We start from the raw sequence: 19,672 nt of genomic DNA, 5'->3' as shown, positions 1-19,672 counted from the left end.
GTGCTTTGCAATTAGTCCCTCCTCAAAAAAATCTTTATTAACAAAATAACATGACTGAGACACAAAAATGGTATATAGAGCTATGGATTTTGTGCCCTATGATGGAGGAAGATGATGGTCTGCTGGGGGCTAAGGTACTCTTGGAGAAATATGGAAATGTACCAACAGTCCTATCAATTAACATTTCCTCAATAAAGTGACACTATAAAACAGTAATAAAAATAAAAATTAAATGAAATTACACTGCAGTTAGAAAATAATTAGATCACCAACCAGTTATTTGCAAGACACTTAGGACATATAGTTTCTTTCACTCCCTTCTCTTGATCCCAGCAATGGTCAAATTCTAGTAATTCTACCAAACTGAATTTCTGCTTTATCTTTCCACATTCATTGTCACAACCCTATTTCCAGCCACCAGTCCTGACCTTATTACTCCCACATCAACAATTTTTGTGTTGGACAAACAAAATCCAAAACCCTTATTGAAAACCATAAAAATGTATTAGCAAGTGCCTTAATCATAAATTATCTTTAGGTCATGGCCCTTAAATTATAGCACTCTTCACTTTGCTTTTTGAACCAATCAACTGTCTGTCTCAGGGCCTTTCTGTATAGCTGTACAAATTCTTTCACAAATTTGGTCTTAAGGTATCATTTTGAAAATCTCTTAAAAGAGATTGTTTTAATCTGCCTGACTGAGGTAGGCCCACGAGTATATTCTATCCTATCAAAGGACTACATAGTGCTATCACAGTTGAATTATATAATGAATTGTGTAAGCCCTATATGGACAATGTCTTTTGTGAAAGGTATATCTTCAATATCCAGAATTATATATTGCTCTTGATAAACACTTTTGTTTTATCACTGACTCAACATGACAAATCCATTTTTAAAAAAAGGCAGACAGCATATGTTAAATGTCAAATGCAAGACAGAGAGGTGGCAAAAGAACTCGGGAGAGGGAGGAGAATGATTTGCTATGTGAATCAGATGAAGAGTATGAAATATAAATACAACCAATGATGATGATCCCAGTTGTCACTTGTAAAGAACCTGTATGTGCCGGGCAGAATGTTCCCCATGTAATAATAAATCACCACACCCATGTGAGCTGCTGTAGAGTTTTTATTAAGTCCTCTGTTAGAAGTACTTTGCATGTGCTAATGATCACTCACTCAGATCACAACCTAATGAAATAAGGGGTAGTTACTACATCTATTTTACAGATGGGAAATGTGTGGCACAGAAAGGCTAAATAACAGTCTTGAGATGACAAAGTAATCAGCAATATAGCCAGGACTTGAATATAGAAAAAATTAGGTGAAATTAGAGCCTCTGCAACTCATGACTCATATTACATTATATTCTAAAAAATGATCCCTTTCAGCTGCCTGGTTAACTGCTAAAGGAAAGTTAACTCTGAACTTAGTAGCCAGGCCATATTTTTTCTTTCTTTTCTCCCCCCCATTTTTTATTTTATTTTAATTTAATTTTTTGCCTCCAGGGTTATTGCTGGTGCCTGTACTATGAATCCACTAGTCCTGTGGCCATTTCCCCTCCTCCTATTTTTCTGCATAGGACAGAGAGAAATTGAGAGGGATGGGAAGACAAAAGAGGGAGAAAGATAGGCACCTGCAGACCTGCTTCACTGTTTGTGAAGTGACCCCTCCCCCCCTCAGGTGGGGAGCTGAGGGCTCCAATGAGGATCCTTGTGATAGTCCTTGCACTTCTTGCTGTGTGTGCTTAACCCGGTACCCCACCACTCAGCCCTCACTGCCACATTTTTATAAACACTATGATGTTTCAAAGTGCTGAGGATAAATCACTTGGTAAACAACTTTAATCTAGTACAGAAAACCACTGCATCTGGACATGTACTAACAGTTGATCACGAGAAAATGTCTTCCTCCAAATTCAGAACTGTGGTAGAGACTGGCATAGATTCCTATTCTCAGACACTACCAAATCTGATATTCTATTATTAGGAGTTCTTCCATTTTTTTTTCCCCCAAGTAAGACATCACTTCCTAATCCAAGGATATTTATCTGGATATCAGCGCAGAAAAAAGTGTCCAAAATTCTGTAGGGAATATGCTAGAAGCATACTAAATAAAGTCTTAAAACACAAGTAAGCAGAATGTCTATGTTAGTAAAATGACTTACTTTGAGATGTTTATATAAGCAGTAGACACAGGACAAAATGAGCTGAATCTAGGGCTAAGTAGTGTTCTGATGGGGAAGTGGAGAGTGAAGCTGTAGTTGGGCAGAAATATTTCAAATTTTATCAAGTCACATAGCAGCCATGGGACAGATCAGACAACCCAATCACACACGTGAATCTTGGAATGAGTAATTTTATCAGTTGCCTTCAAAATACTCCAGCATTCATTTAGCCAAACCTATAATGGGCTCATTTAACCAATTTGGTTCCATAAAATAGAATCACAGAACAATATCCACCTGCACTGAAAGATTGGGAAAGAACTGAGGAGCAAAAACCAGCTCTAACAGCACCTCTGCTAAGCAGCGACTCTCTTTGGAAAGAGATGCCACTGTAAAAAATGGTCCTCATAATCCTTCTCCTTTCCTTCAACAACGAAAGACAGATAAATATCCTTAAGGTTTGGGACACGTAAATGAAAAAAAACATAAGGCCCTGTTTCTAAGGAGCTAATTTACATGCATTCCTGTGTGTGAAGCCATAGTTAAACAAAGAATCAAAACGCAACCAGAGAAATTTGTAGTAAAAAACTTTCCGAAAACAGAATTCACTGCAGTGACATATCTAGTCCATGATTATTTTAGAAAGAAGATACTTTATCATAAGAAGAAACAAAAGTCTTCAGTAGTGTTCCACCTCTAGGCAAGTCACCTGATCAAAGATTTCCTCAGGTGCACTGAATTAGAGAGCTGGGACAAATCCAACAAATGTCAAAATACAAATAGTCCCCCTATCTTCAATGCCCAATTTCTCTACTTCAGTCTATTATGGTGCTGGCATTTCCCAAAATACAAGCTTGCCAGTGAACAAAATGGTAGACCAAGGTATGAGCATGAGATTAGGCAGTCTGCAGATGGAGAACATTTACTTTAGAAATTCTAGTTTTAACTTTTTTTTTTTTTTGTAGGGAGAGGGAAACAGAGAGAGAAAGGCAGGGACCAAAGCTGCTTTCAATATGGTGGGGGTTAGGCTCAAACTTGGGTTGAGCCTATGGTCAAGTAGGATGCTACACAGGTGAGCTATTTTACCAATCCTAGAACTTTAGCTTTGAAGAAATTTCACAAATAAGTGAGTCTTCACATTACCAGGTAGAGTGTGTGGTGTTAAAAAAAAAAAAAAAATTATTTTTCTATTCTTTAAAAAAAATTTTTTTTCTATCTATTTTTTTAATTTATTTTTTATTTAAGAAAGGATAAATTAACAAATCCATAGGGTAGGAGGGGTACAACTCCACACAATTCCCACCACCCAATCTCCATATCCCACCCCCTCCCCTGAGGGAGCTAAATGAGGAAATAGATAAACTAGAACTATTGGACATTTTCAAAGCCATTCACCCCAAGAAACTGGAATACACATTGTACTCAAGTCCATATGGGCCATTCTCAAGGATAGACCATATGTTAGGCCACAAAGACATCATCAGCAAGTTCAAGAGCACCGAAATCCTCCCAAGCATCTTCTCAGTCCACAGTGGAATTAAACTAACCCTTATCAATCAATAAAAGATTAGTAGTAGTCCCAAAATGTGGAAGCTCAACAGTAGACTACTTAACAACTACTGGGTCAAAGAGGAAATAAAGGAAGAAATCAAAATGTTTCGAGAGTTCAATGACAATGAAGACACAAACTAACAAAATAAAAGACTAACGCAAGTATAAACCTTTGGGATTACATCAAATTAGAAAGCTTCTGCACAGCAAAAGAAACCAATACCCAAACAAACAGTCCCCTCACAGAATTGGAGAAGATCTTTACATGCCATACATCAGACATGAGTTTAACAACCAAAATATATAAAGAGCTTGCCAGACTCAACAACAAGAAAACAAATAACCCCATCCAAAAATGGGGAGAGGACATGGAGAGAATACCACAGAAGAGATACAAAAGGCTGAGAAACACATGAAAAAATGCTCCAAGTCTTTAATCATCAGAGAAATACAAATAAAGACAACGAGATACAACTTCACTCCTTCAAGAATGTCATACAAAAGAAAAGGTAGCAAATGCTGGAGAGGTTGTGGGGGTCAAAGGAACCCTCCCGCACAGCTGGTGGGAATGTAAATTGGTCCAACCTCTGTGGAGAACAGTCTGGAGAACTCTCAGAAGGCTAGATATGGACCTACCCTATGATCTTGCAATTCCTCTCCTAGGGATATATCCTAAGGAACCCAACACACTCATCCAAAAAGATTTGTGTACACATATGTTCTTCGCAGCACAATTTGTAATAGCTAAAACCTGGAAGCAACCTAGGTGTCCAACAACAGATGAGTGGCTGAGCAAGTTGTTGTACACACACACACACACACACACACACACACACACACACACACACACACTCTGGAATACTACTCAGCTATTAAAAATGGTGACTTCACTGTTTTTAGCCGATCTTGGATGAAGCTTGAAGAAATCATGCTAAGTGAAATAAGTCAGAGACAGAAGGATGAATATGGGATGGTCTCACTCTCAGGCAGAAGTAGAAAAACAAGATTAGAAGAGGAAACAGAAGTAGAACCTGAACTGGAGTTGGTGTATTACCACAAAGTAAAAGATTCTGGGGTGGGTTGGGGGGGATAGTACAGGTCCAAAAAGAATAACAGAGGACATAGTGGGGGTTGTATTGTTATGTGGAAAACTGAGAAATGTTATGCATGTACAAACTATTGTATTTACTGTGGAATGTAAAACATTAATCCCCCAATAAAGAAATTAAAAAAAATAAAAGAGAAATAAAGAGCACATAATTACAGGATCTCTTGTTGCCCAACATTTCAAGTAATTTCATTTCAAGATGTTTATTTTAACCCACTAACTAATGAAGAAATCAGAAAGCTATTACAATTGATTCAAAGGCAATCTGAAGAACAGATATATACATAGCTTACAATGAGTGCTGAAATGAATTTGTTAAAGTTGCAAAACTAGAGTAAAACAACAAAGTGACAATTTAACATATTAAATCACTTTTTCCCATGGTGGAAGTCAACTATAACTATACAGGATCACATCTGCACAAAAAAGAAATCACTGGCATCAGTGCCAAGCCTTTAGAAGTCAAAATCTTTTTTCTGCAACTGAATGAAATGAGCAGACACCACAGAATTGAATAACCTCAAAGGATATATACCCTAGCTGGGACCCAAGTTTCTACCACAAGGAAACCCAGGAACCTTGCCTTTTTCAAAGCCTTTAACAACTTCTCCTGGTCCTACCAACTAATAAAAATTCATTGTTCTATTGTGCAAAAAAAAAAAAAAAAAAAACAAAATTCATACATATACCGATAAATATACAGGAAAAGAAAAACTCAGTGGAAAAGTGGATGACATTTCTAAAAGGAAATACTTAGACATAACTGCTATTAACTGTGATAAAATGCTGAAACAAAGTCATTATAAAATTTCAGAATTTTTTTCTTCCATTTTTCATTGAAAAATGTGTTCAGCCTGAGAGAGACATCTGTTTCTATGGAATGCACACATATTTTCAGATTCCATTAGAAAGAAAGAGAGACACCTCTGTGATTCTAGGGCAACTGATTGAGAGAATTTCAAAAAAGCATGTGGCCACACAGCATCCTGTATTTGTAAGGAATGTGAACAAAGTGAATATAGGAATGGCCTTAAGCTGTTTGAGAGGGCTATGAACTATGGCACAATCAAGATCTCCTTAGCAACAGCTGACTCTGACAGAGTGGGGAAAGAAGGAGGAGAAAATAAGAAAAAGAGAAACAGCCTTGAAGCTTGGTCAGGGAAATACTTTAGCTGAGAAAGCACAAGCTTGAGGCTCCTGGTTTGATTCTCAGAAACATATTTACCAGAATGATGCTCTGGCTTCTCTTTCTCTTTTTCTCTCAAGTGAAACTCTTCCTGTGGATCTTATATGAGATCAATGAAAAATAAACTTTTTTTTTTTTAAAAAATAGTAATGGAAAAAAGAACTTTGGCTTTTCCTCAAAGCCTAGGAGAAACTTCCAGAGTAGCCGCCACTTGGCATCACAGGTGCCATATGCCACAAGCTTTCATTGCATATTTCTGTGCAGCAAAAAAATCCAAGTCAATTAGCTGCACATTGCAGTCCAATAACCTCTGGGTGAGCAGCCAAAGGAGGGGAAAGAGAGCAGCCCCTTCTAAACTAGTTAATTTGAGGCCCTGAAGCAAAGCAACGAGGGGGGTGGAGGGGAGAGGCCTCCATACCTTCCTTGCAGACATGCAATGCTTGTGCAAAATGGACATAATGGAGTATGTAAGGCTGGCTCCAGAGGGCAGGCAAGCAAACAGTGAACTGGTTCTTGCAGAACTCCAGTGGGGTTATCCTCAGGGCAGCAAAAACAGAATCTAGGCGAGGGGCAGGTATGAACGCAGCTCTAGCAGCAATGAAAGCTTTCAGGTCACAGAAACCCACCAGGCTGAACCATGAACGGAACTTGTGCAGGTAGCACAAAAGGGGTACTCGAACAGGACTGGAGACTAATGAAGAGTAAGAGTGGGGAAGGGTATTAAAATAAAGAATATAAAAAGGAGCATTTGTGCCACCAAATTACCAATGATTAAAAAGAACAGAAAGGAGACCACAAGAAATTTAGATCCTGGGAGTTGGGCGGTAGAGCAGAGGATTAAGCACAGGTGGTGCAAAGTGCAAGGACTGGAGTTTAAGGATACCGGTTCGAGCACAGGGCTCCCCACCTGCAGGGGAGTCGCTTCACAGGCGATGAAGCAGGTCAGCAGGTGTCTATCTTTCTCTCCCCCTCTGTCTTCCCCTCCTCTCTCCATTTCTCTCTGTCCTATCTAACAATGACGACATCAATAAGAACAACAATAAAAAACAAGGGCAACAAAAGGGAAAATAAATAAATATTTTAAAAAATAATTTAAAAAAAAGAAATTTAGATTCCTATGAGAACAAAACCTAAGTAAGAGGTTCAGAACACATAAGGACATTTAATAGAGACCTAATTTTAAAAGACCCCCTTGGTGATTGTCCTTTTATCTTCTTTGAACTTACTGAGGAAAATACTTTCAAATTTGCCAGTATGACTACTCAACTTGAACTATTCCACTGAGGCCCTAAACACCATAATTTATTAAATAAATAAATAAATAAATAAATAAAGGTCCCCAAGACTCTTTAAGAAAAAAGACTGCCTCAAATGCCCTGAAGAATACAGGATGGTGATATCAAGTTTAATTCTAAGAGGTCCTTCCCTTATTTCTCACTCTGTTAACTTACCCAACAATATACACTTAAAAACCAAAAAGAACAAAAACAAACAAACAAAAACGAACCTAGTGCTTCTACTGCTTCAGGAGAACTTTTAAGTTCAGAGACAGAAGAGGCAGGATAAGCCAGCACTGCCCCACCATTCATCAACTTTCCTTTGGTGCTGCACATGGTACCAGGGCTTGAACCTAGGTCTTTGTGCATGGCAGAGTGTTCCCCCCTTCAGGGTAAGCCATTTCCAGCCTCTGCCCGGCCCCCAATCTAGCAATTTTTAAAGGAATACGTCAGTCTTCTATATTTCCAAGTCACAGCCTCGCTGGTCAGCCCTGAAAGCTTTCACCTCAGGCACTAACAGGTTCAGAGAGATCTGGCAATTTTACTGCCAGACAACAGGAAAGAGGAAAAGTGAAATATCGACACATGACTCATGGAATATTGCTCAATAAGAAGGAAGCGTGGCGGGGGTACAGGAAGGAATCAGTGTGGGCTGACTGCAGCTTGGGGGGAGGGGGGGGAGGTCCCTCTCATCTTGAAGCCATAATTGATTTGTCTGATTTAACAGAATAACAGTAAGCCACACACTAGTCCCATTTTATCATCTGCATCACACTATATCTGCAGGAGATTGTATTTATTACAGACCGGACTGCAGCAAAAACAATAAATGTAAGATAAGCAGCAGTGTTACCTTTCACTGACATGCACATCCAAACATTTTATACAGTGGCAAGGAAGGGAGAGAGTAAAGACAGGAAGAGGGGCGATACCCCTAACAATGAAAATGATGGATGTGTTACAATGAGCAGGTTTCCACAGAATTCTCTTCAAATCAAATCAGAGCTAGTGCAGGGTTGGTCAAATTCTTAGTTCTTAGTAACATTCTGACCTGAGGAGTAACCACACTGTTAAGAGAAAGGACAGAAACAGTCAGTGCTCACCAACACCCACTTCCTTTGCCTTGAAAAATATAACTAATAACTTTTTACGTACCCAAATAACCAAACTAGCAGAATTTCTTTTACTTAGCGGTAACTCTGAAAACAGATACAGATGAGCCAGGCAGAACAAAGTACTAGCTAAAAAAAAAGTTAATCCCATTGCCATAACAGAGATGTCAACACACCTTATATAAAAAATGGAGCACTCATTTGACATTGATGTAAAAAAAAAAAAAAAAAAAAAAAAAAACCCACCTGCATTAGCAAAGAAAATACCAAATGACAACCCTAATGTTGAAAGATACATTTCCAAAAAACTGTAAGAGTGATCAGTATGGGACAGAACGCAAGAGACACAACTGGGTTAGTAGAATACAAGTTAGGAAGTTTGTTTAGATGCTGGATCTGGGAGATAACTCAGGGGGACAAACGCATGCCTTCTTATTTGTGTGGTCCTGGCTATGATTCCCTGCCTTACTTGGGAGTCCTATAGAAGGAGGAACATTGTTTGGGTATCTTTCTCTCTGAAAAATAAAAAATAAAGTTTGGGCCATGGAGGTGGCATGTCAAGGTCCTAAGTTCATTCCTCAGATCCCCATTTAGGACCAAGATATTTTACAAAAGTATGTTTAGTAGCTAAGAACTGCTCTGCTTGTTTTACTGCCTCTGTGTCTTAACTTTTCAAAGGAGGCAGTCAGCCTCAAACTCCAGGGTTTGATTACTTACTCCCACCATTATTAAGCAGGCTCAGTTTCTACATCAGGCATGTCAATATGCTCTTGATTCTTAGACACTGGATCTTGGTTTTTGAAGCTACAAATGATGAGAAACGGGGCCAGGTGGCGGTACACCTGATTAAGTGCACATATTAGTAAGTGCAAGAATGGCAGAAGGATCTGAGTTTGAGCCCCTTGTTCCCCACCTGCAGGGGGGATTCTTCATAAGTAGTGAAGTGGGTCTGCAGGTGTCTTTCTGTCTCCCTTTCTATCTCCCTGCCCTCCCAATTTCTCTCTGTCCTATCTAATAAAATAGAAAAAAAAAAAAAAAAACTGCCACCAGGAGCCGTGAATTCATAGTATGAGCATGCAGCTCCATCGATAAGTCTGAAGGCAACATACACTCCCGCCACCACCACCACCCTCACACACAGAGGAGTGTAAACAGGTAACAGGGAGACTCCCACACCATAAGTAGGAGATCACTGAGACTAGAAGAAATGTGTAGTTTACTTCTCTTACCATCACATCAGAACTGCTTCCACTCAGTTCATTTCTTCAATGTGTTTAGGAAACAAAATGAGAGGAACCAATATCTGTCTCTCCCCACCCCCAAGAATGTGTACTGGGGTAGGGAGCAGAATCATGCACACTTGCTAGAACACTGTTCCTGTAATGTATCACACATACTGAGGGTCTGAAGTCCCAGATTCAATCCCTTGTACCACTATAAGCCAGAGATGAGCAGTGCTCTGGTTAAAAAAAAAAAAAGAAATGAAATAACCATAAGGTCCTGTGTTTGACACCCAGTACTACATACTACATACCAACCAGAGTGCTGCTGCAATTAACACTCTTCCTCCCCACCCCTACCCCATTCTCTTCCTTCTATGTTACTAAATCAGTAAAGTGAATCTTAAAAAAAAAAGGACCTGCAATTAAGACACTGAATCAATGGGGTGTACGTACGTGGGTGTCAGGTTGGAAGATTGACCATTATGCGCATGTGCACTATTTAGTTCTCAATATTTTATCTTCCTCTGTCATCCTATTTGCTTGTCTGAGTCCACATGCCTACCTGCCCTGCAGACAGTAATGTTGCTGGCATGATTTGGGAAGCTGAAAACCCATACATCTCACTTAAATGCCACAAGGGCAGCCAACACACACACATACTTAACACATGACACTATGACAGAAAGAAGGGGAGGTTAGAAATGGGAGACAGAACTCTATTACAGAAGGCACTAAAAAAACCTGGCAATTTAAGCTGAATATGTATCATGAAGGTAGACAAGGTCATTCTGACATCTATTTAAATGGAATAGCCTTTTTACTTTCATGGTTTCCTTTGCCCAAGCTTTCCTCTTATCTATATGGTAACTGATAAAGATTTAACTGGCATTTATTTTCAAATAACTTAAGAGCAACCCAGTTTTACATTATACAGACATAAAAGGGAATAAAAATACGTATGAAACTGGGCTACAGTTTGGGAGCTCCCCCCAAAAAAAAATTAAGACAAGTTTCATGAGGCCTAGTGCTGCCTAAAACAGAAAAAAAAAAAAAAAAAAAAGAAGAAGAAAAGAAAAGAAATATATCACAGCAGAAGGCTGTGTAAGATACAAAAACAGCTGTAAAGATCATCAGGACATTATTCTGGCAGGTGCTAAGGGGAAAAATCTCAAAGCAAATGTGCCACTAACTTAAAAAGTTGCTGAGAACTTCACCTCACCGCTTGTGGGAAATCTGAGCAAGAACATCAACTACACAGAACCAACAAGTGCACTTTCTCCAAGGTGAGATTTTGTTCCTGGAAGGCCCTAGTGTGTGGGCCTGCCATGAGCTTTGGAGATGGCATGTGTGCCTATAGGTAGGAGCTTCCACTGTGATGTCTAAAATTTTTGCCACTCCCTGTTGTCGAGAAGTCAAATGTTGACTCTAACATCTTCACCAAAAGAACGATATTAAGGAAAATATTGTTAACAATGGCACAGCAGAAGCACATGGAAATTCATAATGTACATGTAAACAATAACTCAGCAGGGTAGGCCACAGAGAAGACTGGCCTGCTATCATCCCGCTGGGAGAGTTACACCTGTTAACAACGAGCCTTAGCAGATACCCCTGTGGCTCAAAGGCCATTAGCAACAGGTTTCTGGGGTTTCCAGGATTATCACCTACTAAGAATATTTATCAATGTACCTCACTGATTGAGCAGAAACATAATGTACAGCTCCTTGACAGAAACCCAATTAAAGTAGGCAACGCTGTTTAATCTGTAATCTCTGGTTGAGTGGTTACAGAGAAAGGAAAGCACAACAGAATCCCGTTGCTTAAAATAAACAAGGTTCCATTATACCTAGGCAAAGGTGAGCTGGCCAGACACATTTATAATCAGCAAACACAAGAACAACAGGAAAGCCTCAGCCAGGCTTGGGAACACTGCCTAACGGGAAGATAATACACTCTAATTTATCACTGCTGTGGGCTAGTCTGAGCTTTCAAGGTAGTGTTTTGTTTTTTTATTTTCCCCCTTCTCAGTGTCCCAGGCAAGTTCGCAGAGTATCCAGGCTAAGATTTACTAGCCCGTTCTCTTTCTCCTCCCCTGGGCTATGTGGCCCACCGTACATAAGCCCTGCTTAATGGTTAGTGACTATGAATGCAGATATGGATGGTGTGTGTCCCTGAACAGAGATTAAACTGATGAGTCAAGGAGCCTTCTCTGGTCAGCTGACCAAAATCAACACTTGCACAGCTCCCTGTCCCTTTAGTTGGTTTTGTTTTTACAGTTGCTGGCGCTACATGCCATTGCCCCTACCCCACTTGCCTAGGGACTTCAGCAGTTTTGCTCACTGCTGTCCTCTCAGTGCAGTTCCAGGCACAGAAGACAATAAATAATCTTTGTTGAGTAAATGAATAAGACTGCTCAATTAATATAGATATTCAGCCCAAAGTGCTTCTAAATGTGTAAGGTTAAAATGCCAATCACTAAACAGTCATTTAGACATAGTCTTTCGGGAGTTGAAAAAAGTCTGTGCCGTCCATTTTTCTATATTATCCTTATCTGTTATTTTGAAAGATGAGTGCGTATTTCCCCCCACTTCTTGGCAACCAGAGGGAAAAGCTAAGATGAGGCTATTATAATTAATTCTTAAACTTGTCCTAAAACCCTTCTACTTGACCTTTTCCCACTCAGACTTCCCAGTAATAGTGAGAATTAAAGAGAGATTTTTAAAAGAAGTAATTCTATTTTAATACAAATGGGAAGACCTTCTGAGTCAAAATTAAAGGAAAAAAAAAAAAAAGGAAAAGCAACTCAGTAACAGTCCAGGTGAAGAGCTAGATGGAGGTTTTACGGTTTTCCATCCTCATAAGAATTCTGCTTTCCTAGATAGAGCAGAATCTCGATAGCCACAGAAGGGGAAGCCCTGGAAAAATTCACACTCAGTGCCTGGAAACAAGCGAGCAACAGAAAACACACAAGCTGAAGCCCTTTGTGAATGAGGAGCCAAGATCTCGGGACCTCTGAGCCTATTTAGAACCTCTGAGTTCTATTTAGGGACCACACTCACCCCAGAGATGTCAGCTACACGGTGGATAGGCACTTCCTTCTTGCTATGCAGTCCTTTGCCATTCTTAATAGCTCTGCAAATGAAAAGGGAAAAATAATGATCAGGGTACAGAGGACACAGGGGAGGGGTAGGTGGGAAAGGAAACAGGAGGAGAAGAGGTGTCTCTAACATGGGGGTCTGTTACTTCCCCAGTTCCTACTGCACCCTGCCGGGTAGCCAGTCTCTGGAATAGTATCTGGTGGAGGGAAGAATACCAGCTCGCTCTAGTCTTAAACCTAGTTCCTGGCACTTGCCTGCTAGTTTCCACTTACAGTGTGTGCCTGGTAATCAGAGAGAGAGCTCCTGAACCTGTTTGCAAATTAAAAGCATTGTTAGAGCACAAAAGAAGAATCAGTTGGAAGAACACACTCCTAAGAAACAGAAGCAATAATGTTTTTTTTTCTGTGTTTAATCACATGAAAATTTTAAATGCAAAATATGTAGCTAGTGTTCCTATTCTAATGGAAATGGGTTCCTCCCAGGTTAAAAAAAAAAAAAAAAAAGATAAGTAGCCTTGAATGAAGCAATATTGTATGGGAAAAGGGGGCTTGTGTGCGTTGAACAAAAGCTGCACAACTGACATTAACCCTCATTTTCAGTCTCAGGTTGTAGTTAGTACATATTTGACCACTGCTTGGTTTGCTCCAACCTCCCATCACTTATCTCCTAAACCTTTGAATGGTAGCTTTAGGACAGAAGACTAATGATCACTCATGTAACAATGAAGGCTCACCAAATAAAAAACTGATGAGTAAACCACTAAGTCACCACAGTATTATATAAAACTTTTCTGTGTACAGCCAGTCTGGAGAGCTAATTTTGCATTTTAAGGTTGAAAAACAGGGGTTCAGACAGCATATTTGTTCTGCAGACCAGCCTTTCAGGGTTTCAGAATTCCAGACAAAATACAGAGAAATCTGCCCAGAGTGGTGGGTCGGTATGCTGGTCGCACTGTTCTTCTACAGCTCCTCTCCACTTAATCACCAAAAGTAGAGGACATTCCTCTGCAAAGCTGACTTTCAGGTCCTACCTGCCAAAATCAAGCTCATATAGAACAAACTGATTGGGTGTCAGAGCAAAGCAGAGTAAGTCCTATTTGTACCTACTTGGGCCATAACCATTCAGCCTCCCTTCATCGCTTCTTCCATCCCATGGGATCTGTCTCTCATAAACTGTTTCAAGTGTCTTTTATTCAGAAGCAAGAAACAAATGCTTTCCTTACTATCTAGTTTCCCCTCTGTGACAAGGGTAAGAAATCAAAGTACAGAATTAGCAAGAAACAAAAAATCAGCTTATTTCTGATCTGAACTGCAAATGAAAAGGATGCAGTTCCATGTCCCTTGAATCTGCACAGTTCCTCCAGAATTTGAATCAAGGCCTTTAGCTTGATAAACTGCAAATGGGTCAGAATTTTTCCTCTAACAAGCCACAGGGTGATTTATCACTTGGAGAGCCTGCTAATGATCACAGACCAGGGCTGATCCTCAAGGTTTACCCCAGACCTCCTGGGTTTTGCAAACCAAGGGTAGGGAACTAGAGGATGCTTTTTCTAAGAAGCCAGTGGCTGAAAGGCAAAGAAAGATTCAACTTTTATACCTCCTAAACCTCTGTTTGTGCCTGCTGCCACCAGTGGGCTTTCCCCCTCTTGTTACCCTAAAATTTAAGTGAGCAGTGGTAGGAACAGAGTCTCTGTGGGGCAAGGTGAGCTCCTTCAAGGCCAGGCCTGAAAAGCTTTCTGTAGGTCTTCTGGGGGTGCAAAATGCCCAAAGCTGTATGCTTCTAACAACAAGGACAACCAAAATAAATGCATCTGCCCTATAAATGGATGGGTTCATGTTAGAGTACTGCTGAACTCATGGCCTTTCCTGGGAGCTGGAGAGTATCTCATATAATATGTGGGTGGGTAGGGGTGGGGAACCAAGGTGAGCAAGCATTAAGCTAGGAAACAGGTTCCCAGGCAAACAACAACGACAAAAAAACACAGTAAGGGAATAAACTGAAATGCGACTTTACTTTTGTGACCCCCCTTCCCAACCCCACCGGCAACCCAAAGTGACCCTATGGCACACGCAGAAATCCAGGACATAGCCAAGATTAAAGGTGCAATCTGGGGGGTGGGGTGGGGAGAACAGTACTCAAAACCAGAAAACATGGTGACGGTGAACGTGACATTTAGTGAAACAAACAAACAAACAAACAGATTTCTTCAAAATGAAGCTGCCATATATTTTTTAAGGCTCTTTTCGTATACTATCTTATTCTTTTTAGAAAAAAAAGATTATTATCAGATATTTATTTGCATCCAGGCACCAATTTTAGAATAAACCTTCCAAACAGAATTAGATCAACTACAGGCACACTGGAGAGGTAGCAATAAAGTAGTATTGTAACATCATATCCACACTGAGGAAAACAGTTCTCATTGTTAGTTTTTAACAAAATAGAGACAAAACTGAAAGTTAATAGCTTGTAAAAATCAAGAGGGCCTGCTGTAGGAAGCACTCTTAAGTGTAAGAGGTACACACCATGCTCGGGCTGCAGAGCATGAGGGATATTTGAGCAACTGACTAAAATGGCCTGATTCAGCTTGCATCTCCTCTCCTGTGCTGTCTCCTCTCTGGTGCTGATGCTGTTTTGGTGCTTGTTACAGCTGCAGAAATGACCCGGGGTGAGCGAGCCATCCCCAGCAAATCTCCCTCAGCACAAGGCTGATGAAACTGCAACAGTCTCTCAGAGGACATTATTGGGGGAACTGCTCAGTGTAGAAATTCATGCATGCATTTTAATGAGAAACACACACACACACAGTAGATTCCTTGTCAAACAGTCTTCTTCTTTGTTCCAGGACTATAAGAACAACCACTGTCAGCTGTATGTACAGCCAGTACAAAAATGCAGGTCCAGGTTCCCATCCCTAGTCTTACATAACCTCTATTCTAGGAAGAGTCTGGAGAGATCCGTTTTGAGACTTGAGAGGGTGGTCCAGGTACAAGCCGGGTTGATTCCACTGATCCCTGCTCCACAGAGCAAAAGTCAACTCCCCTCCCCACACTCCCTTCTCTCTGCAGGCTGAAACCACAGCTCAACATCCCTTTTCATTAAGCAAGGAATGAAACTCCTGACTTCTAAACTCCTCCTGCTGTGTTTGCTTAATAGGTGCTTTCTCACAAAGGCAGGCTGGTGCTCAGGCCAGCCAGGAGAAAGGAAGCAGTGGGGCAGAACACAGCCTGCTCCTTTCTGAAGCTTTCTTCCCCAAGAAGTAGCAGCACAAAGACCAGTGGTGTCAATATTGGACAGAAATCATCACCAGCCACGAAAAGAGAGTATACGGCCACATCGATCCAGTGGGGCAGCCAGTGAGTACCAGGATGGAAACTCAGCTTTCTATGTTGCTTCTAGAAACTTCTAGAAACTACAGTGTTGGAAAAGAACCCCATTCAGATCCCTGGAAAATACTTTCTTATTTAAACAGCAAAGTCTGAAATTCTCATGTATGAGATGCTACTGCTCTGCCTCTAGAAAATAAAAGCAAGATCTCTGAAAAAGCCAGAAAAGGATGCTGATAAAATAGGATCACAGCCACTGCTGCAGCACAACAGGATCCAGAACTCATACTCCCTATGCAAAATAACCTATGCAAAATTCTCAGCGATTTTAGCTCCCCTTGCTCAGTTAGAAAAACCTGAGTCAGCCCTGTCTCCAAAGCACAAACTTTTGCACCACTGACCCACAACCATTCAACAGACAACATGCTATGATCTCAGTTCTAATTCAATGGTTAGGCTGTTCTTCTGAACAAATGTTTTTTGTGAAATAACAAAAGGTCAAAGCCTTTGTGGTTAGATCCAGCCACAAATCATGACATGGTTATTACACCAAGAATTCTTAACCTAGGGACCTTAGTGGCTTCATTTAAGATGCTCAAAGTATTCAGGATTCAGTACAACCTGAAATGGTACTAGGATCATATGTGTGAACTTTTCTGGGGAAGAGGAGATTTCAACACTGCCTCATGAAAGAACTAACATAGGGGACTAGAAGAAAAAGTGGTGGAAAGCATAATGGCATGCAGAAGAGGTGGCAGGGAGGTTATATAGCCAAGAGACCAGGTACCTGTGACCACATGATGGCATCCATCATTTCCCTGAAGCAATGTTTTCTTGGGAAGCAGGAAGCAAAGGGGATCTTCAACTTAGCTGCTGCTTTAGAGCCTTCATCCAGAACTTTCCTCCTGTCTAACTGTGCTCACTGGACATTTTTGGACTCTCACTGGTGCCAGCTCTCCACTAGCTTGTTCCAAGATAACATGAGGAACATTTTATCTAAATCCACTTTTGATACTACATACCACTCTGATTCAACATTACATGCCACTGCTGTGTGACATCTCCATAAAAACATATTTTGTCATTTTGATCCTCTACTTAGGCCAAAACAAAGAATACTAACAGTTGGTGACCTGACATGGAAATCCTAATGCTTGACTTTCATGAGCTTGTATCATGTGGTCTCCTTGTATGCCTTCACCCAAGTTTCACATTACTCCTCCTGATCCATTTAGGTCAGTTTCCTCAATGCTGTCTACACAGAAGCATCCTTCTGGGAGTTGGGCAGTAGCGCAGCTGGTTAAGTGTACATGGCACAAAGTGCAAGGACCTGCATAAGGATCCCAGTTCGAGCCCACAGCACCCTACCTGCAGGGGGGTCGCTTCACCAGTGGTGAAGCAGGTCTACAGGTGTTTATCTTTCTCTCCCCCGTCTCCCCCGCTTTCACAATTTCCCTCTGTCCTATCCAACAACAACAACATCAATGGCAACAGTGACAACAAGGGGAAAAAAAAATGACCTCCAGGACAATGACAACAAAATGGGGGGGGGGGGGAATTGGCCTCCAGGAGCAGTAGATGCATGGTGCAGGCCCCGAGCCCCAGCAATAATCCTGGAGGAAAACAAAAACAAAAAAAAACCACCATTCTTCCAGGCCCATACTTACCTATAGAATGAAAAGAATCACAGCTTCTCTGGAGCCATCACCTCACTTCAATAAAAAGTCCTTACTGCTGGTCAGCAGGGGAGTCCACCTGGCGGTTGTTCACCAGGCAAGTCAGACTTGAGCCTGGTCTTCACAGAACTTGAGGGAAATTCAGTGCACCCACCCCCCTAACCCCCCGCCCCCAGAACCCACCCCTCAGCCCCCCGCCCCCAGAAAACAGCAGCCCCGAGTGATGAAGCCCCGGCAATAGCAAGAAAAAAAAATGCTTGCTGTGTCACGAATTCTTAATCTGGGGCTCTAGGTGAAGGGGCAATTGTGACGATGGTGTATTTATGATTAACAGTTGACCCTCAAAGATTTGAGCTGTGCATGTGACTTATATGTAGATTTTATTTTCCTCTTATCTGAGGTTGAATACTTTTATGATAATCTATTTATGACTTCCTTTTCTCTAGCTAAGAACACAATACAGCATACTGGCATAAGGATCCTGGTTTGAGCCCCCGGCTCCCCACCTGCAGGGGAGTCGCTTCACAGGCAGTGAAGCAGGCCTGCAGGTGTCTATCTTTCTCTCCCCCCTCACCATTTCTCTCTGTCCTATCCAAAGACAGCAGCAACAACAACAATAATAACCACAACAATGATAAAACAAGAAGGTCAATAAAAGGGGAAAAAATGGTCTCCAGGAGCAGTGGATTCGTGGTGCAGGCACTGAGCACTGAGCCCCAGCAATAACCCTGAAGCCCCCCCCCCCAAAAGCAATAGAGAATATGTAGATTCAATACAATATGTGTGTTAACTAATCAATCACCTATATGTCTAGGCTTCTGGTCAACATCAAGGCTACTAGTGGCTAAATTTTAAGAGGACTCAAAACTTAGCTGCAGGTGGTGGGCTGCACAGAGGACTAGCATCCCTAACCTCTGCACTGTTCAGGGCCAACTGTATCCTGAAATGGGAGTAAACTCATGTGTGTGTTCATTCAAATGGCACCAGGTGTTAATCACTATTTCTGTAAGGTAGACTACAGACCCGTGAGGACTGAGATTGAGACTAGCATGCTTGTTATGGTATTTGAACACAGAGCCCTGTTCACATACTCATATTAACTCAAGGTCACCTAGTTCAAGTATTGTATTCCTAGTGAAGCTGAACAAATGCCCGGTGACTAATGAATGTAGGCAAAGTTTCAGACTGGAGACATGGAAAATGCCAGAGTGACTGTAGAGCAAAAGGCTGAGGTCTCCTGCTGTCCTAGATGCACACTTTCTTTTTTGCTAGCAGGGCTTCACTGGGGTTTTGTGTCTGCATGATTCCACCACTCCAGGCAAAACCCCACAAAAGCCCCACATGACCTTTTCCAGGTAAGAGAGTATGAGAGACAGGAGTGGGGGTGGGGGTGGGGTGAAGGTGGCTAGGGGTGTGTGGGATAGAGAAGAGAGAGACGATGGCACCACTTCATTGCTCCTGACGCTTCCCAGTGCTCCCAGGTGGTGGCCAGGGACTTGAACCTGGCTCCTCATTCTATCAGGTGAGCTATTTCCTGGTCCCTACAATTTCATGATATAAGCTTCAAGTCTCAGGCATAGCAGGTTTCCTAGTTGCAACAGTACAGGGCTGAGAGTTTAAAGCCTGATCTTTGAGTAGATGCAGAAGAACATCAAGAATGAAAGCATCACATACACCTCACCCAGTGTCATAGACCTACAGAGGAGCAAACTGAATGGCAGTGACTGGGAGGCAGGACTCTGATCGCAACAAACTCAATAGAGCCAAAGGGCAGGGATATATGAAACTCCTACCAGAAAATAAACAGCTAAGGTGCGGTGGAAATAATTTCAGCAGAAAGAGTTCAAAAGCAGAACAAAAAGTGAATACCTTACTAAATTTCTAAAGTTCCTCTCACTGTGTTTCAGGTCATAGTGATGAATATGATGTTTATGATGAACCAAATA

General features: G+C 41.2%; 1 protein-coding gene across 1 annotated transcript in view; it reads right to left on the bottom strand.

The window, feature by feature from the left end:
• Positions 1-19,672, bottom strand: part of SND1 (staphylococcal nuclease and tudor domain containing 1) — a 497,039-nt gene that overhangs the window by 188,407 nt on the left and 288,960 nt on the right. The window contains exon 14 of the mRNA XM_007526286.3: positions 12,686-12,758. Within this exon, the coding sequence (XP_007526348.1) occupies positions 12,686-12,758 (73 nt within the window). The remainder of the gene's footprint in view (positions 1-12,685; positions 12,759-19,672) is intronic.

Source organism: Erinaceus europaeus, chromosome 8 (assembly GCF_950295315.1).
Source record: "Erinaceus europaeus chromosome 8, mEriEur2.1, whole genome shotgun sequence".
Classification (NCBI taxonomy): Eukaryota; Metazoa; Chordata; class Mammalia; order Eulipotyphla; family Erinaceidae; genus Erinaceus; species Erinaceus europaeus.
Note: the sequence above shows the minus strand (reverse complement) of the source record. Positions and strands in the feature narration are given on the sequence as shown.